The 21,966-nt window shown below is 37.0% G+C and overlaps 1 protein-coding gene across 1 annotated transcript in view; it reads left to right on the top strand.

The window, feature by feature from the left end:
* Positions 1 to 15,427, top strand: part of KHDRBS2 (KH domain containing, RNA binding, signal transduction associated 2) — a 261,364-nt gene extending 245,937 nt beyond the window's left edge. Inside the window, exon 9 of the mRNA XM_009999274.1 lies at positions 14,334 to 15,427. Coding sequence (XP_009997576.1) covers positions 14,334 to 14,431 — 98 coding nt within the window. The 3' untranslated portion in view covers positions 14,432 to 15,427. The remainder of the gene's footprint in view (positions 1 to 14,333) is intronic.
* Positions 15,428 to 21,966: the final 6,539 nt, after the last annotated feature.

The following is a 21,966-nucleotide window of genomic DNA, read 5'->3' as shown; positions in this document are numbered from 1 at the left end:
GCACACAAGAACTCCTCATCCGCTCCAGTGCAAAGGAGCTGCCTGTTTTCTGCAATTCTCCACTACCAGTTTAAGACAGGGCAGCTCACAATACAAAAGCACATTTGGAGTACCTGTGCAGTCTAATTTGTTAGCCCTCCTGAAGGGAAGGTACTGTCAAGCAGAGGGAAGGTAGTTTGACTTAAATTTAAAAAAAAGCAGTTACAGCTGAGTTCAGAAAACAGACTATTGAGTCGCAAAGTTGTCTTACCATTTATTGGGTTTAAGCCATATATACTGGTATAACACTGTATATTTAGTATAGTGGGTTTGAGCCTATGTTCCAAAAGCAGTTTTTGTCCTCTGGTAAGATGCCAGTTTTCAAGTAAGAAAGGTGCTATTTGTGGTTTGAAAGACAGACACTTCAGCTATACTTCCCACAAAATCATAAATTGCACAGATACTAAGTCAGAAATGCCTATGTTGCAGGCTTTGCAGGTAAGCAAAAAGAGCAGAAGAGTGAAAAATTAAACAAAATTTAAAAAATACAAATACAAAACACGTTCTTGATTTTTTGTCTGCATTAATATAGACGTGTGCAGTTATGACACAGGAAAAGTGCAACTGTCTTTTCTGTGTGGCTTTATGGGGTGAAATCCTGGCTTTTTCAATATGATCTGAGCTTTAGTAATTAGCTTGTGTAGGGCTAAGTTTCCAACTGCTGCTTAGTGCTTTGTCTCCACCCATTTTTTCATGGAAGGAGGGGTTTGGAGGCTTACTAGAAAGACAGCACAAATTGAATTATCCAAAGAAAATAATTCTAATTTTCAGTGTTCTCATTTTAAAGTTAATTGTCTGTTTTCTACTGGGTCTTCTGCTCAACACATTTGTAGCACTTTTCTGTTACTGCTCAGGCAATTAATTACATCTCAAACACCCCAGGGAATTCCTGTCTCATTCTACCAGTAGGCAAGCCATACCACAAAATATAGAAAAATCATCCAAGATCACTGAGCAAACAAGGACTAGAGCTGGTAATCACAATTCCTGAATTCCACATATGCTCCATCTCTAGTGCAGGGCTCTCTCTCCAAATGTATGTAGCAAAATGACCTTGCAAAGAACAGAGATTTTTTTCCTCACAGGAGAGAAAACAATTTTATTTTGAACTAAAAGCAGCTCCTATGTTTCCAATAGCTCTAAAAGCTAAATGGCAAATCAAACTAAACCATTCTCTTAATTGCTGTTATTTGCATCTAAACTATTTAGACGTAGTATTGTATCACTTCCTGGCCATGTGTCCCAAAATAATTGACCAGAGATGAATGAAATTTTTTCCAACAATTCTAAGCAGTATCAGATGTTAAATAAATTCCCATGAAGAAGAAGCGATTAGGGTTTTATTAGTACAGGGAATAAGCAATTAATATACATATAAAACTATTGGGGAATAACATTAATATGCAAATCACAAATTGTTAATATATATATTTTTTAATTTAAAAGAATCTGTTAATATTATCTGCCTTTTAATTATTTCTATGATTGCCCTCTTTGCATTTCTGAGAGAATTTTAGTCAGTGCTGGAAAATTCCATGACAAGGTTGCAGAATGCTGACTAAAGAGTAGTAAAAAGTGTTCTGCATATGTGCTGTACTTGAATCGTATATTAGAAGATATTTAAGCATGTAATGATAACCACTACTTGGGGTAGAATTTTGAGGTGGATGGACCACTATGAATTTTTCTGTGCTTTCAATTCTACATAGGTAAAATATTAAGACAGAAACAACTTCATCTCTGTTGCATCTGTGTTATAAATTATATCATTTAATGACCCCCTCATTGAAAGGAATTTCACACATCAAAAATACTATGACCTTTTTTCATTCTGACTGTTCAGTAAGAAAAAAAACTTACCTAAATTCTGTGTTAAAACAGTAAATATGAGCTACTAAGTCTAGTAGCGATTGCTGGAACAATAATCTTTAAAGATAACAATCATCAAAAATCTTAAATAAATCCATAATTCTGGAAGTATTTATATAGCTCAATGAACACTGTAACTAAGTGTCTTTCTTGAATAGAGAGGAGATTCAGGTTGGACATAAGGAAAAAGTTCTTTCCTGCAAAGCTGGTGAGATGCTGGAACAGGTTGCCCAGGGAGGTTGTGGATGCCCCCTTCTTGGAGGTCTGCAAGACCAGGTTGGATGGGGCCTTAAGCAACCTGATCTAGTGGGAGGTGTCCCTGCCCATTCAGGGGGGTTGGAACTAGATGATTTTTAAGGTCCCATCCAACCCAAACCATTCTATGATTCTATGAATACTGCAAAAATACTAACATACAATCCAAATCAATCATAAACCAAGGGTGCTGATTGCCTGTGATAATAACAATTAATTTATGTATCCTAATGCTGAGCTTAAAATATCGACTCACAGGGAACATACCAGAAATTGAAAGAAGTATACAGTGTAATTAAAAGGGCTGTGCCCATGACTTCACATGTCCTATCAAATTGCTACCAAAAAATATGACATTTGTTACCTTACCCAAAGCAATCTTCATGCCTAAGCACATTCAGATGCCTCAGCTATAAACTCTTACATTTCCATCCTGCCACCATAACTTACACTTTTAGTTTCTGAAAACAAAGCAGACAATATTCCTTCTTAGCTAAGATGGCAACATCTGAGAGATGACCAAATTGTCAGTAATGCAAAATTCTTGGAAAAACTGGACCCTTGGCTCTCTGCTATTAAGCTGCCTATGTGGATTTATTTTCAATTATTAAAGGAATTGGCATTAAAACAGAGTGACTGCACTGCACATCGCTTCAGTTCTTGGGCATGCTGATTCTCTTACCTTTCTCCAAGGCTAGAGCTCTTACCTGCTCTTCACATGCAATCCCTTTCAGTTTCCATTTTATTAAAAAAATACTTTATTAAGGTCAAATATGTCCAGGCTCTCCTTCCTACATTGGCGCAGTCTCTTAGAGAAAGTTAATTTTCCTTAAAGCTCAAAATCAGTTTAAAATTATTTTAGATTCAAAAAGTAGGGAAGAAAAATTTATTCATTTTTACAGATGGCAGAAAAGGTTTAACCATCCTCTTCTGAGCACATCAAAATGTGTGATCTCAGCTTGGTCCACAAAACAGATCACAGAGTAAAAGCACATGCTTGTGCTGTTTTTCCATTGGAAGCTTAGCACAGGTACAGGGTAGTCAGTAAGCAATTTTGAGATTGTTCAGGGCTCCTTGAGGTATAAGAAGTACTAAATTATTTTTTAAAAAATTAAATTTAAGTAGCATTTTTAACCAAAATAACAGATTTTCAAATGATATGCTAGTGTGGTCCCAGCCTCCTTAAATGCTGTAGGAAACTACATATGGCTCAGTCTTGTCCCTGCTTATCTTTTCACATCTCCTGCACAGTCTGCTTTGTTTCCCATGCAGAATGTGCTAGAGGGACTTTGATTTTACCAGTGACTTGCACAAAAGGGCACTTTGTGCTGCCTTGCTAAATAATTGGTGTTTCAGCTTCTGGTTGATTGCCAGATACTTATGACAGACATTCAAATAAGGTAATTGTCTGCTTGATTTAGGAGTAGACCATTCCCCTTGTACTGGTGCTCTGCCATAATTGTGTCCGTTGAACACCCTTCATACTGCTAACTACAGTATACTTTCTGACACAAAACTGAAATAGTTTTGCATTATCATAAAAATCACAGAATTGTCACAGTTGGAAAAGACCTCTAAGATCACTCTGTCCAACTGTCAAAACACCTTTCTCCCCAAAAAAATAAATAACAATAATAAAATAATCCACTAGAGCATGTTGTGCAGTGCCTCATCTACACAGTTTTAAAATACCTCCAGGGTTGATGGTGATTCCACCACCTCCCTGGGCAGCCTCTTCGAACACCTGACCATTCTTACAGTAAAGAAATTTTTCCTGATATCCAATCTAAACTTCCCCTGGTGTAACTCCAGGCCATTTTCTCTGGTCCTATCATTATTTACTTGAGAGAAGAGGCCAACTTTCAGGTAGTTGTAGAGCAATGAAGTCTCCCCTCGGCTTCCTAAACTAAACAATCCCAATTCCCTCAGCCTCTCCTCATAGGACATGTTTTCCAGCCCCTTCAGCAGCTTGGTTGCCCTTCTCTGAATTCACTGTAGCAACTCAATGTCTATCTTGTATGGAGGGGCCCAGAACTGAAAGCAGTACTCAGTATTTACTGCCTTCCTAAGTGGAAAATGCAAAGCTACCATCTAAAATAGGTAGAAAGAAATTCTGCAGAGAAACAAATTTTAGCTTTTGTTCTGATTCTGCCACATGTTAAATGATTATTAGAGGTGAAAATGCAGCCCACATTTAATACAGCATATAGGCATCAGTCAGAGGAGAACTATGATCTGGGAGATGCAGCCAGAAATCAGGAATTACTCAATTCTTGCTTGATAATGAGCAGAAGTTACTGTTGAAACACGCTTAAACTTGGCATGGCTGAAGGGTCTTTTGACCCCAGTGTTACCCAACAGGCACCCCAAATCTCTGTGTGACTACTCAGGTAGCCTGTATGGCCTCACTGGTTTAATCCTGAAGACAGTATTCCATTCTCAAGAGTCCCCCTTTATGCTGGGGGGCAGGGGAGAGTTACATTGGAGTACTGGAATTGAGATAGGAAAGAGCAACTTTGCTAAAGGAGCTTTAATCATCATCATAGAATCATCATCATAGAATCTTAGGGGCTGGAAGGGACCTCGAGAGATCATCTAGTCCAACCCCCCTGCCAGAGCAGGGTCACCTAGAGTACATCACACAGGAACTCATCCAGGTGGGTTTTGAATGTCTCCAGTGAGGGAGACTCCACAACCTCCCTGGGCAGTCTGTTCCAGTGCTCTGTCACTCTCACAGTAAAAAAATTTTTTCGGATATTCACCTTGAACTTCCTATGCTCCAATTTACACCCATTACCCCTTGTCCTATCACTGGTAATCACAGAGAAAAGCCTAACTCTGTCCCCCTGACACTCACCCCTTACATATTTGTAAACATTGATGAGGTCACCCCTCAGTCTCCTTTTCTCCAAGCTAAAAGAGACCCAGCTCCCTCAGCCTTTCCTCATAAGGGAGATGTTCCACTCCCTTAATCATCTTCGTAGCTCTGCGCTGGACTCTTTCAAGCAGTTCCCTGTCCATCTTGAACTGAGGGGCCCAGAACTGGACACAATACTCCAGATGTGGCCTCACCAATGCAGAATAGAGGGGGAGGAGAACCTCTCTTGACCTACTAACCACACCCTTTCTAATGCACCCCAGGATGCCATTGGCCTTCTTGGCCACAAGGGCACATTGCTGGCTCATGGTCATCCTCCTGTCTACCAGGACCCCCAGGTCTCTTTCACCTACACTACTCTCCAGCAGTTCAGCCCCCAACCTGTACTGGGACATGGTGTTGTTCTTCCCCAAATGTAAAACTCTGCACTTCCCCTTGTTGAATTTCATCATGTTTCTCCCCGCCCAACTCTCCAACCTATCTAAGTCTCTCTGAATGGCAGCACAGCCTTCTGGTGTGTCAGCCACTCCTCCCAGCTTAGTGTCATCAGCAAACTTGCTGAGGGTACATTCTATACCCTCATCCAGGTCGTTGATGAAGATGTTGAACAACACCGGTCCCAGCACCGACCCTTGTGGGACTCCACTAGTAACACACCTCCAACCAGATTCTACCCCATTGACTACAACTCTCTGACTCCTTCCTTTCAACCAGTTCCTAATCCACCTCACTTCCTGGTCACCAAACCCATACCTGATCAACTTATCCACAAGGATGCTGTGGGAGACGGTGTCAAATGCTTTACTGAAATCAAGATAAACCACATCTACCGCTCTACCATCATCTATCCACCTAGTAATTTCCTCATAGAAGGCTATGAGGTTAGTCAAACATGATTTACCCTTGATAAAACCATGCTGACTGCTCTTGATGACCCCCATGTCCTTGATGTGCCTGGAGATAGTCACAAGAACAAGTTGTTCCATCACCTTTCCAGGGATGGAGGTGAGGCTGACCGGTCTATAGTTACCCGGGTCCTCCTTCTTGCCCTTCTTGTAGACTGGAGTGACATTTGCTATCCTCCAGTCCTCAGGCACCTCACCTGTTGCCCATGATTTACTGAAGATGATGGAGAGTGGCCTAGCAATGACCTCCGCCAGCTCCCTCAGCACCCTTGGGTGCATTCCATCTGGACCCATTGATTTATGGATGTCCAGATTACTCAACTGATCCCTAACCCAATCCTCATCTACCATGTCAAACTCTTCCTCTATCTTGACTTCTTCTGGGGCTATATGAATCTGGGGCTCATAGGGAGACCCTGCAGGAGTGAAGACAGAGGCAAAGAAGGCATTCAGCACCTCTGCCTTCTTTATATCCTCTGTCACCAGGGCTCCCACCTCATTCCTCAATGGGCCAATATTGCCTCTATTGCTAGTTTTGCTAGCTATGTACTTGAAAAAGCCCTTTCTATTATCCTTAACCTGACTTGCAAGGTTAAGTTCCAAGGAGGCCTTAGCTTTCCTAATTGCCTCCCTACATCCTCTGACAACAGTCCTATATTCCTCCCAAGTGACCAGCCCCTCCTTCCATGATCTATAGATTTTCCTTTTCCACTTAAGTTTGCCCAGTAGTTCCTTCTTTAACCATGCAGGTCTCCTAGCACCCTTACTAGATTTCCTAACCATTGGGACACTCTGATCCTGTGCTTGCAAGAAGTGGTCCTTGAATGTTGACCAGCTATCTTGAGCTCCTTTATTTTCTAGCACCCTGTCCCATGGGATTTCCCTTAATAGATGATTGAGGAGACCAAAGTTTGCCCTGTGGAAGTCCAGGGTTCTGGTCCTGCTGGGTATTTTGTTCCTTCCACACAGGATATGTACTCATATAAAATCTGTTTTGTTGTGATTACATCAGCTCAGTTAAGATTTTATTAGCATTTAAATTCTATCACCATGCCTTACAAATTAGGTAGTTAATATTGTACAAACAAGGCAAACAAATAATTATCTTACTGTATTGCTTAATAATCTACCTGGTCTTCTGACATTTTTCAAAAAGAATTTTCAGCTTCAGTACAATACATTTTTTTTCTACTATGTTCTTGTTTGTTACACAGTTGTCAGGCTTTTCACTCTCAGTCTATCCTTCTTTCTCTCTTTCTTTACCTTTCTTCTTTTAGATTCTGTAGTATTGCTACATTAAAAGAGAAAGCAAGGAGACTTGCTATTAAGGGGAAGAAATTCAAAGTAGAGTGAAAAGTCATAGCAGTACTGTGAATAATTAGAATGCAATGATTCTTTGAAATATAAATATGTGTAATTTTGTAGGAGTGTAAAATGGTTTGGTTTTTTTGTCCCTTGTTTTTTCTTTCTGGGTTTCAGTGTTTAGGAGTAAGGTAGGACAGGTAACAGCTTCTGTTGTTCAAATTTAAAAAAATGGAAGAGAATATTTCAGATTATCCCATATTTTGTTTTATTTTTATTTTTCTATTATAACCACTTATTTATTTGTTTATTTGTTTTATCTAAATGTTGCATTTTAAAATGCTTTTAAATTCCCTCTTTCAGAGGTTTACCTTTTCTGAATTCACAGCTCAGCAAATCTGCAGGAATTCAAAACTGTTTCTCTACCACCACATTTGTTTTTATTATGTATGTCTTCAAAAAGAGGTTATTCTAAACATTACAGATTTACCTATGGATAAGAAATCATGAGTTATAATATTATCTTTTCCAATCCTTTCAGTTCTCAGTTTTCTCAGTCTAGCCTTCTCTTTGACTCAAAGATTCTTCCAAGTTTAGTCCACATTGAAACTTGTTCTGGTTCTTCTACTCCAGAACACTTTACCTATCTCTATTTTTTCCTGTATTTTCTTTATTTTAGAAATTCTCTATTCAGTCAAATCATATATTTGCTCTTCTTACAGCACTGCTTTTCTTTAGGTTCCACTGTAAAATCATTAAAATAAGAAGCTTTTAAAGGCCTTTCAATAGCCCTTGGAAAAGGTCCTATGTATATATTTTGGGGGAAAACCTCCCAAAATCTGCATGGAGTGTTTAGACCCTATGTAAAAAAAAAAAAGGAAAAAAAAAAAATAAGTCTTGAAGGCTGCTTTCTCTATTCTCTGTTCTAGAGAAGTAAAAGCATGGTCCTTTCTTTGGAAAAGAGAGGAGAAATTGATGAGAATTAAAAGGCCTGTTCTTAGCAAAATCTTAGCAGGTCTTCAAAAACAGCTCAAAGGGGAGTTTTTTTACTGATTTATGTAAATAGAAAGGCAAAGTTGTCAGAAGCCCAATACAAAATATGGAGTAAAGTTCTTAATCCCCACTCCTAGACATATTATTATTATTAAATCAGAGTAGTTAGGTTGGAAGGGATCTTAAATATCATATAGTTCCAACCTCCCTGCATGGGCAGGGACACCTCCCAGTAGACCAGGTTGATCAAAGTCCTGTCCAGCCTGGCCTTGAACACTTCAGGGATGGGGCATTCACAACTTTTCTGGGCAACTTGTTTCAGTGCCTCATGCCCCTCATGGTGAAGAATTTCTTCCTAATATATAATCTAAATCTACAGTCTTTAAGTTTGAAGACATTACTGCTCATCCTGTAGCACTGGTATTAATAAGTTTGCAGAAAATGTTTTGACATTTTGGCATTTTTTTCATTAACACTAATAGCATTAGGTGTAACAAAAGTGTTAGTTTAAAATTCTGGATACAGAACAGAAGTGAGAATATGCTCGTTCTATATGCATCTGTATAACTGCAATATCTTTTCCTGCTTCATCCAGCTCAGGCATTCACTGCAGCCAGAGACCTGCACTGCTGCGTGCCTGCTTGGGAGCTCCGTCTGAGTCCCCACATTCTTTTTCACAGTGGTTTTTGGCCGTGTTGCGACCATGATCAATCTAGTTACTAGTCTGCTTTTCCTAGGATGAGAAGGCACCAGCTGCTCCCTGCCTGCCCTCGTGCAGCTCTCTGCCTCTCCGCCTGCCCTCGCGCCTGCCACGTGTCTCCTCTCTGGAGGCCACTGCCGGTGCCGCTGCCGCTCTCTCTTCTGCGCTGCCGCGTGCTCAGATGAGGCTGCCAAATGGCCGCTTTTTAACCCTTGCCGCTGTTCACAGCCACACCCCCTGCCACGTCAGCCTTCCTCTCCCTCGCAGGCTTCCCGCTCAGACTCGGGTCTCCTGGCTCTGCCCCGGCTTCACCGTCTCTGGGAAGCCCGGCTCCCTCTCAAACCCTCAGTAAATTTAAAGGAACAGCTCTCACCGCTGCTGGTGCTGCTGCCGCTCTCTCTTCTGCGCTGCCACGTGCTCAGATGAGGCTGCCAAATGGCACTTGCATTCAGGTATATTGTTAATTAAAAATCCCTGCAGGAAACAAAGACTAACAATCTGATTTTCTAAGTGGCTGCAGCTTGTAATTTATTTGTATCATGTGGCTCAGAGCCTCTTCAGAGTGTTGCTTCATATCATTTTGCTTCTCCACAATAAATATATAATCCTTTACTCCTGTATGAGTGGTAGAGGCCAGTGTTTTACTAATCCCAGAACTTTCCTCTGTGTTTGGCTATGGATTCACCTGTTAGTGCAGTGGAGTCTATCATGTGGTATCAACAAGAGCTGTTAGCTGCCAGCCACCTTCTCATATTTTGCTGATGGCATTACCAAATAAATATGTGATCTTGTTAAAGTTTGAAATCCAGCAAGTAGATCCACCATTGTACTGGGAAAAAAATAATGTTGTAAGAGACTTGTACCACAAATTAGATTCCTGTTCTTGTTGTGTATGAGAAGCTGGTACAGCCACAGCAGCAATTTATTTTTAAAACACTGTTAGTCAAGGAAAAACAGCTTCTTCCAATGGGTAATATAAAGTCATTTTTTACTATATGAGTACTGGCAGAAAGACTATGTTTCACCTTTATATCAAGGAGTTTCAGTCCAGAGGTGGTGGAGGGCACTCAAAGGGAACAAGAAATTGGTTTGTCTTTGTGTCGTACGTTTAGTGAGTATTTTTACTACTTTAGTCGTTTTCATTTATATAAACAAAGCTTCTCTTTTTTAATCTAAATCTTACTTCTCCCCAAGGCCTTTCTGCAAATACAGTGACACTTCAGCAAAGGGTAATTGAAGCTGCAGCACATTTACAGGAAAATGCCATTTTTAAAGGGTGTAATGAAACATGCTGCAGAGGCAGAATTTTACATTCTCTGTATGGAAACTGATTCCCTGTCTGAAAGAGAGACTTGAGGATTTAGAACTATGTCATATTGGCTGCCACTTCTTCAGCCCTCCAGGCAATAGCATTCCACATTAAACGTTGGTTTTGTGTGACCATGAAGCCCCTGATATTCAATAAGAGAACATCCTTAGCAGCCCAAAGAAAAAGAAAACAAATAGCTTGAAACAAAAATATCACAACAGTAACATTTCTTGTTCCATAGAAAAAGCAGATGCTATCAAGTCTTCTCCAGAGATGTCCACTCCTAATATGTGCTAGCCTAAGCCTTATTTCAGCTCTGCAGCTCATATTCCCCCTCCTGAAGCTTTCCTTTTATACCCCAAGGCAACAAGATAAAGAAATGCAGCTGAAGAGAAGACATCTTGCAGTGGAAATATAGCTTTCAGAATTTTTACAGGCTTTTTATGTTTTACATTTTCATTTTTCTGTTTAAATAGAGCTTTGGCTTATATATTTTCTTTTTTACAAAAACAATCTTTGATACTGGTTTTAACCCTTCAGTATTTTAGTCTAGAGTCAGCTAATTATTTTCCTATTAGCCACAAAAGTCAGCAGTAATTAGCAAAAACAATATACCAGCAATAAAACCATGCCCATTAAAAAACAGGAGGCTCATTAACTAAAATGCTTCAGTTCAGTCAAACTCTTTTTTCCGTTACCTCTGCTCACTCTTGAAGTCTTAAGAATATAGGGGGTTTTTTTTTGTCGCTGTAGATCTGTACTCAGATTAGATACTCCAATTAGTCAGGTTTGAAAATGACAGATAATCTGCTTTTCCAATGGGGCTATTGTGGGTTTTTCCTACTAAATGAAAGTGCATATATGATGAGTTTCATTTATTATTCAGGGAGAGTTTTTAAAGTCTTACATTGAATTAAAAAAAAATTAAAAACAGGCAGCAGCAACTTTTAAACTTCAAAGGTGAATATAAGGAATAATTAATTATTTCTTAACATTAGCAATGTTTTTATTCCTTTTTAAAATGAGGTTTGGACCATAAGGAGGTCAGTGGACTTAGCATACTTTATTTATGGTAGAAAAATAGTCTGAACATCAGTAGTGGTTGACTATCTTAAACCGAAACTGAAAAGTAATCTGCGTTGCAAAACTTTAAAACAGTCTTTGACAGCTCTGATGTGATTGGAGGGATAAATTCAACCCTTGTTTTTGGGAAATACAGTTGATTTCAGTGGAGTATCTGAGATGAGGAAGTTAGTAGGGCAGTGGCACCTGTACCCAGAGGAGCAGAGGAAGGTCATCAGAAAATAAGAGGAAGGTAATAAGTGTCCTCACCAACCTGCATTTAGGCCCTTCTGCAATTCAGCATGATGCCAGCATGATAATATTGTGTGCCTACACTGCTGGTTGGGCTCTGCACCTGGATCTGGTCTATGATCTAATGGCCTGACTGAGCATTCACACTCAAAAATATACTCTGCACCCACTTTAATAAATAATCTGACTCCAAGCAATCCCTACATAGTATAAATGATGCTCTGCTCTGTGATAATTTTGGGGACAAAAACTGATCCTTCATCATTAGCAATATCTTCAGTCACCAGTGTCTCCCTCAGTGACTGCCAGCAGAAGTTGTTTGATGAAGTTTGTATTATTCCATAAACTCTTAGGTATTCGTTACTGCTTCTCAACAAAAACATTGCATATGACCCTGTGAGCACTGTTTCCAGTCAACATGGTTTATTTGGCATTAAAAAACTGACTTTTTGCACTAATGCAGTCACTGACCATGTCTCAACTGAAAAGCTGTTTTGTGAATCCACCTTTTAACTGTAATCAAAGATGTGAATGCTCTTTCAGTTTCAGTTCAAGGTGAAATGTTAATTTACCTTCTGTGTTGATTTGAAAAAACCCATTTTGCTTTGCCCTGAAATGGAGAACACCCGAAACCTTATCACCTTTCTGCTCATGGTGAAGCTCCCCAGATACTCTGCAAGAGCTTCTCTGTATTAAATATCAATGTCTTTGTACTTTTCCACCCGTGCAACATTTAAAGAGAGCTCAGTTTCCCTCCAGTGGGCAGGGGATCTCATCCTCCTTTACCTAGGAGGGTTTCCTGACCTGCCAGAGAAAGAAACTGTGACTTCCATTTCTCATGTATGTGAATAGTATGTGGTCCTATCCATGTTGGGTAAGGTTTCAGTTTTGCAAGGTTTCTGTTAATAGCATGGAGTTTTAAACTTACTTACTCACATGCTCTCTGTGTTAGGGCTAAAAGTGTGGTATGGTTGACAGCAAAATATATTGTATTATGAACGTTTTTGATATAGCAAACTAGAAATGTAACATCAGCACAAAATTCTATGTGAGCAAGGAATATTTATGCCCCTACTCACCATAGCTAATATGTCTCACACTGGCTCACAGCTTATCCCCTTATATGTGGGAGTTCACCAGGTTTCACGTTTATATTCTATATAGATTAATTTCATTAGCCATGCTGAGTTAAGAGTACTCCTTTCAATACTTCGTGGCTGAGTGGGTAGAAAAGTCTAAAACAAGACCTTAGCAAGGAGGATATGTTCTGAAATGTTGTTTTTTTCAACAGGCACAGTAAAAAATTCATATTAATCAAGGCATAAAAATTATGAGCCTCTTAAAAAACAGATACACCTGGATTTTTAAATCTATAGGCAAGGAACTTGAATATTTCAGATCTTCAGCAGTAATTTAAGACTGGATAATTCAGCTTATTGATGTGTTATCTACTTATATATTAAAAAAGTTTAGACTTAGAGAAAAGGATTTATTTTAATATACCAATCAATTAAATTTAGTTTGATAGCAGCAGCAAGTATACTGTTTCAGCAGCAGCTTGAATCTTCTTGCTGGCTCCAAGTCATCTTCCACTCTTTTAAACTCCCTCCTTTTCAATATCTGTTTTTAGGCAGCTTAAAAAGTGTTCTTTTTTCCCTAGCATCAGAAAGTTTGATCCTTACTTTCATATTATACAGTCATTAATATTCTATGCATACCAGTAGCACCAACATGCTGATCACCAATTAAATATAACAATATGGACACACTGATTTCTGCATAGCTTCTATGTTTCATTGCAAAGACATAGGCAAACTAACATATAATTTTTGGGGGGGTATGTAGAAATTTTGAAACTTCCTCATGAACACATATGTGTCTGGTGTATTCTATGACTGCTGTAACAGGGGTAATGTTGCAGTATGATGCAATATGAGGCAGATGTTCTTCTGTGGTTTCTGTATTTCCATTTTAATCACTCTGTGTATGATCAGTTGAAGTCAGTGGAAAACAAAACCAGAAATCATTTGATGACTCACTGGCTGATTTAGGAGAGAGTTTAAGTTTGCCATTCAACCACTAGGCCACAACGTAGCTAGCTGCCTGTTACAGCTTTGTAAAACCTGAACTAGTCATACAATTTTTAACATACTCTTCCCAGGCATAGTTCATTGACACAAATTTGAAAAAGCCCTCTAAAGATAATGCAAAGTAAAAACTATTTGGCAAACCTTTTGCTTAAAGTAGCAGCTTCATTTCTACACATTATTTTTTTTCCCATTATTTTCTTTATTTGGCCTCAAATAGAAGTAAAAAAGTCAAAGGTATTTCTGTTGTCTTTTTATTATTCAATGCCTCATCTTACTAATTTACCAACTTCATTAAATTTTGTTCACAGTGCTGCTGTAGCTTAAATGCTAGAAGCTCAAAACATCAAATAAATTCTGTGCTGGCAGACTAGTGCAATGATTTTTCCAGAGTTGACTGTGCTGACACCACACTAGGTATTTATACTCTACTGAAAGTAAAGGATTTAATTCTTTTTTTCATCCCAAGACAGACAGGTTGCCTGTGTAGAGAAGACGAAGGCTGGTTTTCCATAACTTTTTGTGGAAGGATAAAGAAATGGTTCCTAACACCATTCTCCTTTTATTTTTGTAAAGCTTTCAGCCAAAATCCTTGAGAATTTTGACAGCCATTAGCACTAGCTTCACTTTGTTCTTTCAAGTTTAGATATTTACAAAACATGTTTTTCTCTTCTGTTTTTAGCACAAGAAGAATGGGCCACAACCCGTTCCAGCCTAAAGGCACCACCTCCAAGGTCAGCCAGAGGGGGTTACAGGGAACACCCCTATGGTAGATATTGAAGGTCCTCCTCATCTGTGACCTCATCTCAAAGACAATTAATAGCCTGTGGTCTCCACATAAACAGCAACGAGACAAGTAATAGTCCATTTCTTTTCTATCCTAGGGATTACTGCTTATTACTATCCTATGTACTACTTGTATTTCCTATAGCCTTGGAGTGACATTGGCATTAGTATTATTTTATAACACGGACTTAAAACAGAGACAAAAAACCTTTGGCAAGCATTGTCTATAAACCATTCAAAGATGATGTTCTGTTGGTTGTATTCATTGCTGTGTGTAACTTAAAAAGCATGACAGTGTTACAGATCTTGAGTCTCTCTACATACTAGCTAAGGCTTAGTTTTTGTTTAGGGTTGCTGAAAGACTGTAATATGATACTTTTTTTTTTACTTTTTTTTTTTTTGAACCAGACAATAATCAAGCTGTAGATAAGATGTTTTAACCTGTCTTTTTTAATATATGTTAGTTTAGATGAGGATGTTCGATATTAAGTTTGTAAATTTAATTTTAAATGCTGTTTTAATGGGGTTGAAAACAAGCAGCTACTGTATGTATGTAGCTAACTGAATTTGTTCAGTGTTTTAACCTGTATTTGTTAAAAAAAAAAATCACATAAAGTTCCATGTGTAAGCTTCTCTAAATAGGAAACCATAATTTTGTCAAATATGTTTGCCATAATTTGTCAATAAAGCTGAAATCTTTTGTAACAAACTAAATTTGGAATTACTTGTTTTCTAGCTTTAAATGCCTGGTTTATTTCTTTTCCAAGAGATGCCTAAAATGTTTTTTATATAAAAATTACAAAAATGAACCCAAGCCTGTTTTAAGATTTTTTGTGTAAGACTTTAAAAGTTGTATTAATAACTTCTGGTTGTTAAATAATTTAAAAGTTAACAAACTAAACTGTTATATGAATCATGGTTAGTATCCACTAATGTATAACATGTTAATGGAAAAAATGCTTTAGAACAATAAATGGATTTTAAACTATCCTCTAAGCTTGATCTTGCTAAACACAAACTCTGATTGACTTGTTTGTATTAGCATGTCTCTCGTGAGAGTGTAATGGAGTTTAAAGAGGTAAGATTACCACTTACCACTGTTAGACTGTCTAAATGCTAGTTCTTCAACCTTTGAGTTTCCCCGCACATTAAATATCCCATTCAACATGTAAGCATTGCATAGATTCACCTATTTGTTTTCACTCAGAAGAGTGCTTTGACTGCATTTTTCGTAGTATATAACAATTTGTCTTGATAAACAAATCATCAGTGTCACTGCCCAGTTGTTGGTACTCAACTTCAAAAACTTTATTTGTAATTTTCAGTGCTAAATATCACCGCCCTTGAAGGCAGTTTAGAGGGCTGATATTTCTTTTGAGACTATCAGACTTGATGGCTGATGATTATTAAGGAAATATGTCGCAGGACTCAAAGGATGACTAAACGTTAAACAGGTAACACTAATAGTAACTCTGTAATTTTGAGTATGCAACAGTAATGTTAAATATTCTCACTTATTAAGTTACTAATAGTTAAAAAAGTAAACCTACCAAAAGATAACAAATAGGTATATAGGCTTTTAAAACAACTAATTAACATTAACTAGTGACAAGAAAATTATTCTACAATATATAACCCTCAGGGTAATAAACAGAACTAAAATTAACAATAATAGTAATGCAACTCTTGCTAACAACAAATATATAACCTAAATTTTGATGAAAAAAAGAAAGAAAAAAAGAGAAAAAAAAAAAGACTTGATAGTAGGGATGCCAAAACTGTTAATCCTTTAAATACAGTCTTTTTGTTTACAGTGGCTTTTTGTCAATGTGATTGGTTTACTTTTTTGATGAGAATAAAGTACAGGCCCATGGCTGTTCAGTTTGCGAACAAATCTCTTGCAGCTGGAGTTGCATGCTAACTCTTGTTGACTAGTTTATGAAGCGTCTGTTTTGTTGTTTGAAGTGTTGAAGTGAATTGAGTTACTTACATGATGGTGACATTGAGTCTATTCTGTTTCACTGTTTCAGGGACTCGCAGGCACTGGACAGCTAAGCAGATCTGCTGAGAAGAGGTCAGGTAAGATCTGCCATGTGTCAGGGATTTTTCTTATTTTTTTATCTGCATTTGTTTTTACTAACACACAGAAACATTCAGTGACAGTTTTAAAATATATAGTCCTTTCCAGCAATGTTTCCCTGCATAACAGTATAGTGATTTGCTTTTATATGGTATGATACCCTTCATTTAAAGGAGAGAAGTTTCCTCTAGCCTTTTAATGGGAGCCGGCAGTTATTAAAATCATGCCTACATTTTGGAAACAAGCTAGTAGCATGACATAGAAAAATACAGTACTGGCTTACTTTTGTTTCTCAAAGTATTTTTTGTTTCTTCCTATGACAGAATATCTATAAACTGAGAAGAAGATTGTTATTTATTATTTTGCTTGGTAGGTTTTTCTTCTTTGTGCTTTAGAATGGCAGAGACCTTAATGGTATTACCATGCAATGATGTGGATCAAGGCATAACTTTCTCTATTACTCTGTTAAATACATTTAAAGATGAAGGTGTATCTTGGATAACTATCTTATGTTGACTTCAGATTATATAAGAGATTTTTGATTGAAGAAAAAAAACAATTTAGAAAAGTCAGCTCAGATGTGACTTGGTCCATAGACCCAGAAGTGTCAACCTTATCAAAGAACAAAAAGTACTAATTCTCTTGCTCTCTCAGGGTTGTTTAACTAGATAAGAGTTTATAAACAAAACTTATGATGTTGTGCACCAAATACACAATCCCAGACACATTTATTACTTTGGCATCTTTTACTGTGGCTGTGGTTTGGCTGATTTAACATTTTCCAGGTGTTGGTGTGTTCAGTGGTTACTTACAAACCACAAGTTGTTTTATATTACAAGATATAAATGGCTTAATTTTCCTCTCCAAAGGGTTGCCTTGAGACCTTTATAAATTGGTTTGATGTGCAACAGCCACTCTACTGCTATGTCTTCTCAATAAAAAAAATCCACCTTCTTAATTTGTGAAGGAATAACAAGAGAATCTGGTTATTCAAATTAACATCATATTTAGATCTTCGATGAAAAGCTGATGGTTTCACACATCCACCAGTCAGGTCAGCCATAATTCTGAGGTCATGAAAACTTACAGTCATCATCAGAAAACACAGAACTGTACATGTGCTATAGGTAATTTCAAGACACCAACCAAGTATTTTCTTTGGATGAATTCACATATCAAGTAGTTTCACTCATAACAGGAAAAACACCCAACAGTATAAAACATAAAAATAATTAGTCAAAACCACTGGAAACAGAACCAGAATTAAAAAAGCAAAATTTCTGTTAAAAGACTTTTGCTTTTTCCAGGTTGACCTCATCTATAGAACAGTTTGATTTTTAAAATAAAATAGTGCATTATAATTTTCAGTACTTAAAACAGCATATGATTTTACTGAATTGCACTAAAGTATTTCTAATTGTACCTCTGCAGTATCAAGCTGAACATTATTTTCCTTGTTTGTTTTTTTAAATGGAGCTGTCTTTTTTTTATCTTTTTTTTGCTTTCATGTGATATTGGATAATAAATGCCCACCTGGGTGAAAACCTGTATTAACCTAACTAGGTAGACAGTTGTTTGTTGTGCAAACACATTTCTAAAATGGTGGTGGCATAGCGGAGTCATAGCATAGAATCTGTAGCTTCGTACTGACACAGCTTCACTTGCTGGAAATTCAGTCTGAGAGAAGAGAGAAATTAGAAACAGAGTAGGAAGAAAGAAAATGAGGTAGTGCCATGTAGCTGTTTCTTTCCTATGCATCTTATCTTACACTGTTTGAACAATATGATCTTAAATCTTCATATGAATAAATTTAGAACCTTAAAAAGTACAGTACACCTGACCTCATCTCAAAGGATATTGACAATGTTCTTCTAGCTCAACAAAGTCCTCAACCTCCACTCAGAATAGGGGAGCTGTAGCCATTAAGCCAGGAGATATTTATTCCTTACTGCACATGCCCCATTCCCATTCAGGCTGTAACCCAGCAATGATTCCTCCATTGTACTTAAATGTTTGCTGACTTCTAAACCGAGTCACACTGATGTTAGTGAAAGTGAGCAGTGCATATAAAACAGATCACTGTGTCTGTGGTAGCTCTGAAGGAATTGATGCGAATACCTGGTCAGTAATCACAGCAGACTGGAAGAGTCTGTGTCTCCCTATTTCTAGGGAGCTGCCAGGCCACAGCCAAGGCTGAGGTACTGAGCTGAGTATCTCGAATTTAGTAAAGCATCCAAGTTCCTGTAGAATCAGGAAAGTTAAAAGGCTTGACATTTAATCGTGAGAATATGAGTTCATGGCAGTCCTGATGAAATAGTATCCAGCATTTTTATCTGAAGATTAAAATAAAAAACAAGTCAGCAATGTGTTGTGTTCAAATAAAAAACAATTTACATTAGTGATGTATCTCCTTAATGTTTAACAGTACAACTGTTGTTTTGTGTACTGTCTTTATAAGAAGTTATATGAAAGTTTTGTGAGAGTCAAGTAATGCAGTTAGAAAATTATAAATGGTGGCACAGGAGAGTCACAGAATAAGATAAACATCATAGAGAAGAAGTCTTTATTAACGTTTGAAAGAAGAATATGATCCATGAAGTCTCAGAAAGTGTATTATATCATATTGTATTACCTTGCAAAAGCAAATTAAGTCAAGATTATATAAAAACTAAATAGGGATATCATTGAATATCAGTGTTCTCCATACAACCTACTTAACAATACCTCACACTTGGTAAAGTTAACTGACACTTTTCCTTTATGGAAAAATATTATCTATAATGATAATGACTGAGAAACTCTAAATTTCCTAAGCAGCTATATATTCTGACAAAAATTGTTTTTCCTGTAATATTCCAAGTCTAAACAAAATTATACTCTCCCACAGAATCTATTTAATAACAACTTTCCTGCAAAGATAATAAAGTAAATAGTATTTTTTTTCCATAAGTACAACCTGAATTCTTTTCTACTGCTGTAGAACTCAAGTAAGTAGCTCAAGATTGCAAGAAGATGAATTAGTTTGGGAAAATGCTCATACAATCACAATCATAGAATTACATAGAATACAAACATTGAAAAGGTGGACTGTAAATAAATATATGTCAAAAGAATGAAGACCATATTTATAACTATTTCAACTCATCCTCTGTTGCCAACATATTCAGCAAAGTACAAAAAGGACCCTATTTAATAAGCAAAATCACAGGAAGAATAGTTGAATGCTAAACAGAAAAACACGTCTAATGTCTTCCAGAGTTTTTTACTCTCCATTAAAAAGTTAGATCCACTCTGTGACCTCCCATCAGTTATTACAACTCAACACTTATCAAAAAAAGTATCATATCCATTTTACTGTATTGGTCTGTGGAGACAGAAAATACATACAGATGACTGTCTCAGACCAATTGCAAAGGTGATCACCATCTTCCAATCTGTTTTTAGCTAATACATTTTTCTAGTCATTATTGCTCACTGAGACCTGACTGAAACATTTGAAATCATTAAGCAGTTACTTTTTCTTCAATTGGTTTTGTTTCTAGTCCTGTAGGTCAGATGCTAACATTCATTTGGAGACATTAAAGAAAATGAAAGGAAAATCATTAAGGAGAATCTTTCTCACTGAAAGATTTGCTGATCTACATATTTATTAGACAAATTAAGAGCTTTGTTCATGAATATGCAGGTATCTTTTAGTGAACACATGCTGTATACCATATTTTTTTTCTGAAACAAGGGAATCTAAAGATGAACTGAGGCACACAGTATGAGTGCAGGAAAGATTACCTGTCCTTCCATGATCTCTGATTGACTAAGGAATTTTTATTGTAACTCAGCTGAGCATTTTGAAAATGCTGAAATACATCTCTAAATCATGCATATCTGAAAAAAAGTTTTAATTCTCAAGCAGAAGCAATCTGTCAAGCAAAGATTCCTGAACTTCTACTAAAAACATGTTTCAAAGGTTTGTTTTTGTTGTTATATAAATCCTAATAAAGAGCTTTGTTTAGTACTTACTGAAACACATAAGTCCCTCCTTACCTAAAATAATTTAATTAACTTCTAAATTTAGGATGCTTTACCAGAGAATAACCAGATTTATTGACAAAGCAATTCCAGGCTTTCATATTTCAAATCTATAAAACAGAATTATTGGAGGAAGAATGGTATAGGTCATCATTCACATATTAAAAGGTGAAAAATGAGAGAAAAGGCTGTGTAGTTGATTTTGAAAATCCTGAGTATGCTCGAAGAATTATTCAAGATGCTGCATAGAAATGATCAGAACTTTCTGGTATCTTGCAGCAAAATTTGGGTGTACAAGTAGGATACTGGAAATTATTTACTGTCCTGATAAGAGTAGAATTAATTTTGAAAACAATGTTTTGACATTTCTTTATGTTGCTTCTGTACCCTATTGATTTAATTGATGTACAGTTTCTTATACAGTTTTGTTACAAAGGGTGAGAGTACCTGCTTATTGCATGTCTGGCACATGCTGGATGTGATAGCTGGTGATGGATGACTTAAAGGAAAACAGTGAACACCTTTGGTGTATGCCCTTGCATTACAGGACCTTCACATCGTGTTACCACTAAGAAGTCAAGAGGTGCAAACTGCTGAGCTGCTAATTTATGACTTCTTAGACTTCTGGGTGTTGTTTGTTTTTTCTTTACTTCTGCACAGTAAATGGAACAAAATGTGCAAGTATTGTGTATATGATTTACTGTATTTGCTTATGACTCCATATTCATTACTCATCTAATAACTCATTATATTTCTTCTTGAACTTTATTACAATCCTGTACAACTACTGGCAAAATTCTGTGGAAAGATCTTGCATGTTCAGCTTCTTTCTCTTTTTTTTAACCCCTCATTTTTTCTCAGAAGAACATAATTGTTCATATAGCTACTTTAGCAGAAAAGATGATCAAGAACCCTCTCATTCAAATGACATGCTGCTATTCTCTCAATATATGATTTCAGATTTGTATTATCAGAGTATTAAAAATCTTTAGAGGTGTTTTTTTCTTATTCTTTATGGTATTTTGAACCCTTCATGTCTGTTTAACATCTCTATTGGAATCAATGCTGTAAAGTTGCAAACAACTGACAGGAATGCTCTGATAGGTTGGATTTCAGCTAAGCAAAGTAGCTTTTTGATGAAGAATTCAATCCTGCTGATCATGCTCAAATTTCACTGAGTAAAAATCCATGCTGATACCAAGGAATGAAAAGAATAAGAAATTCAGAATTTGATCTGCAATTATTTTTACAATTTAATAAATTCAAACAGAACACATCTGTGAAGGACATGATTGTGTCATTCCAGCTGTTATCCTGCTTAGTGGGCAGTGTTACATATACTTGCCCCAGGAGATGTGAATCAGTTACAGTACCATCATCAAGATTCTACTTTTTTTTTATCATCAAAACTAATTTTCCCATG

This window comes from Chaetura pelagica, unplaced genomic scaffold (genome assembly GCF_000747805.2).
Source record: "Chaetura pelagica isolate M959 unplaced genomic scaffold, ChaPel_1.0 scaffold90, whole genome shotgun sequence".
NCBI classification, from domain to species: Eukaryota; Metazoa; Chordata; class Aves; order Apodiformes; family Apodidae; genus Chaetura; species Chaetura pelagica.
The sequence above is the reverse complement of the archived record's forward strand: the minus strand, read 5'-3'. Positions and strand labels throughout refer to the sequence as shown.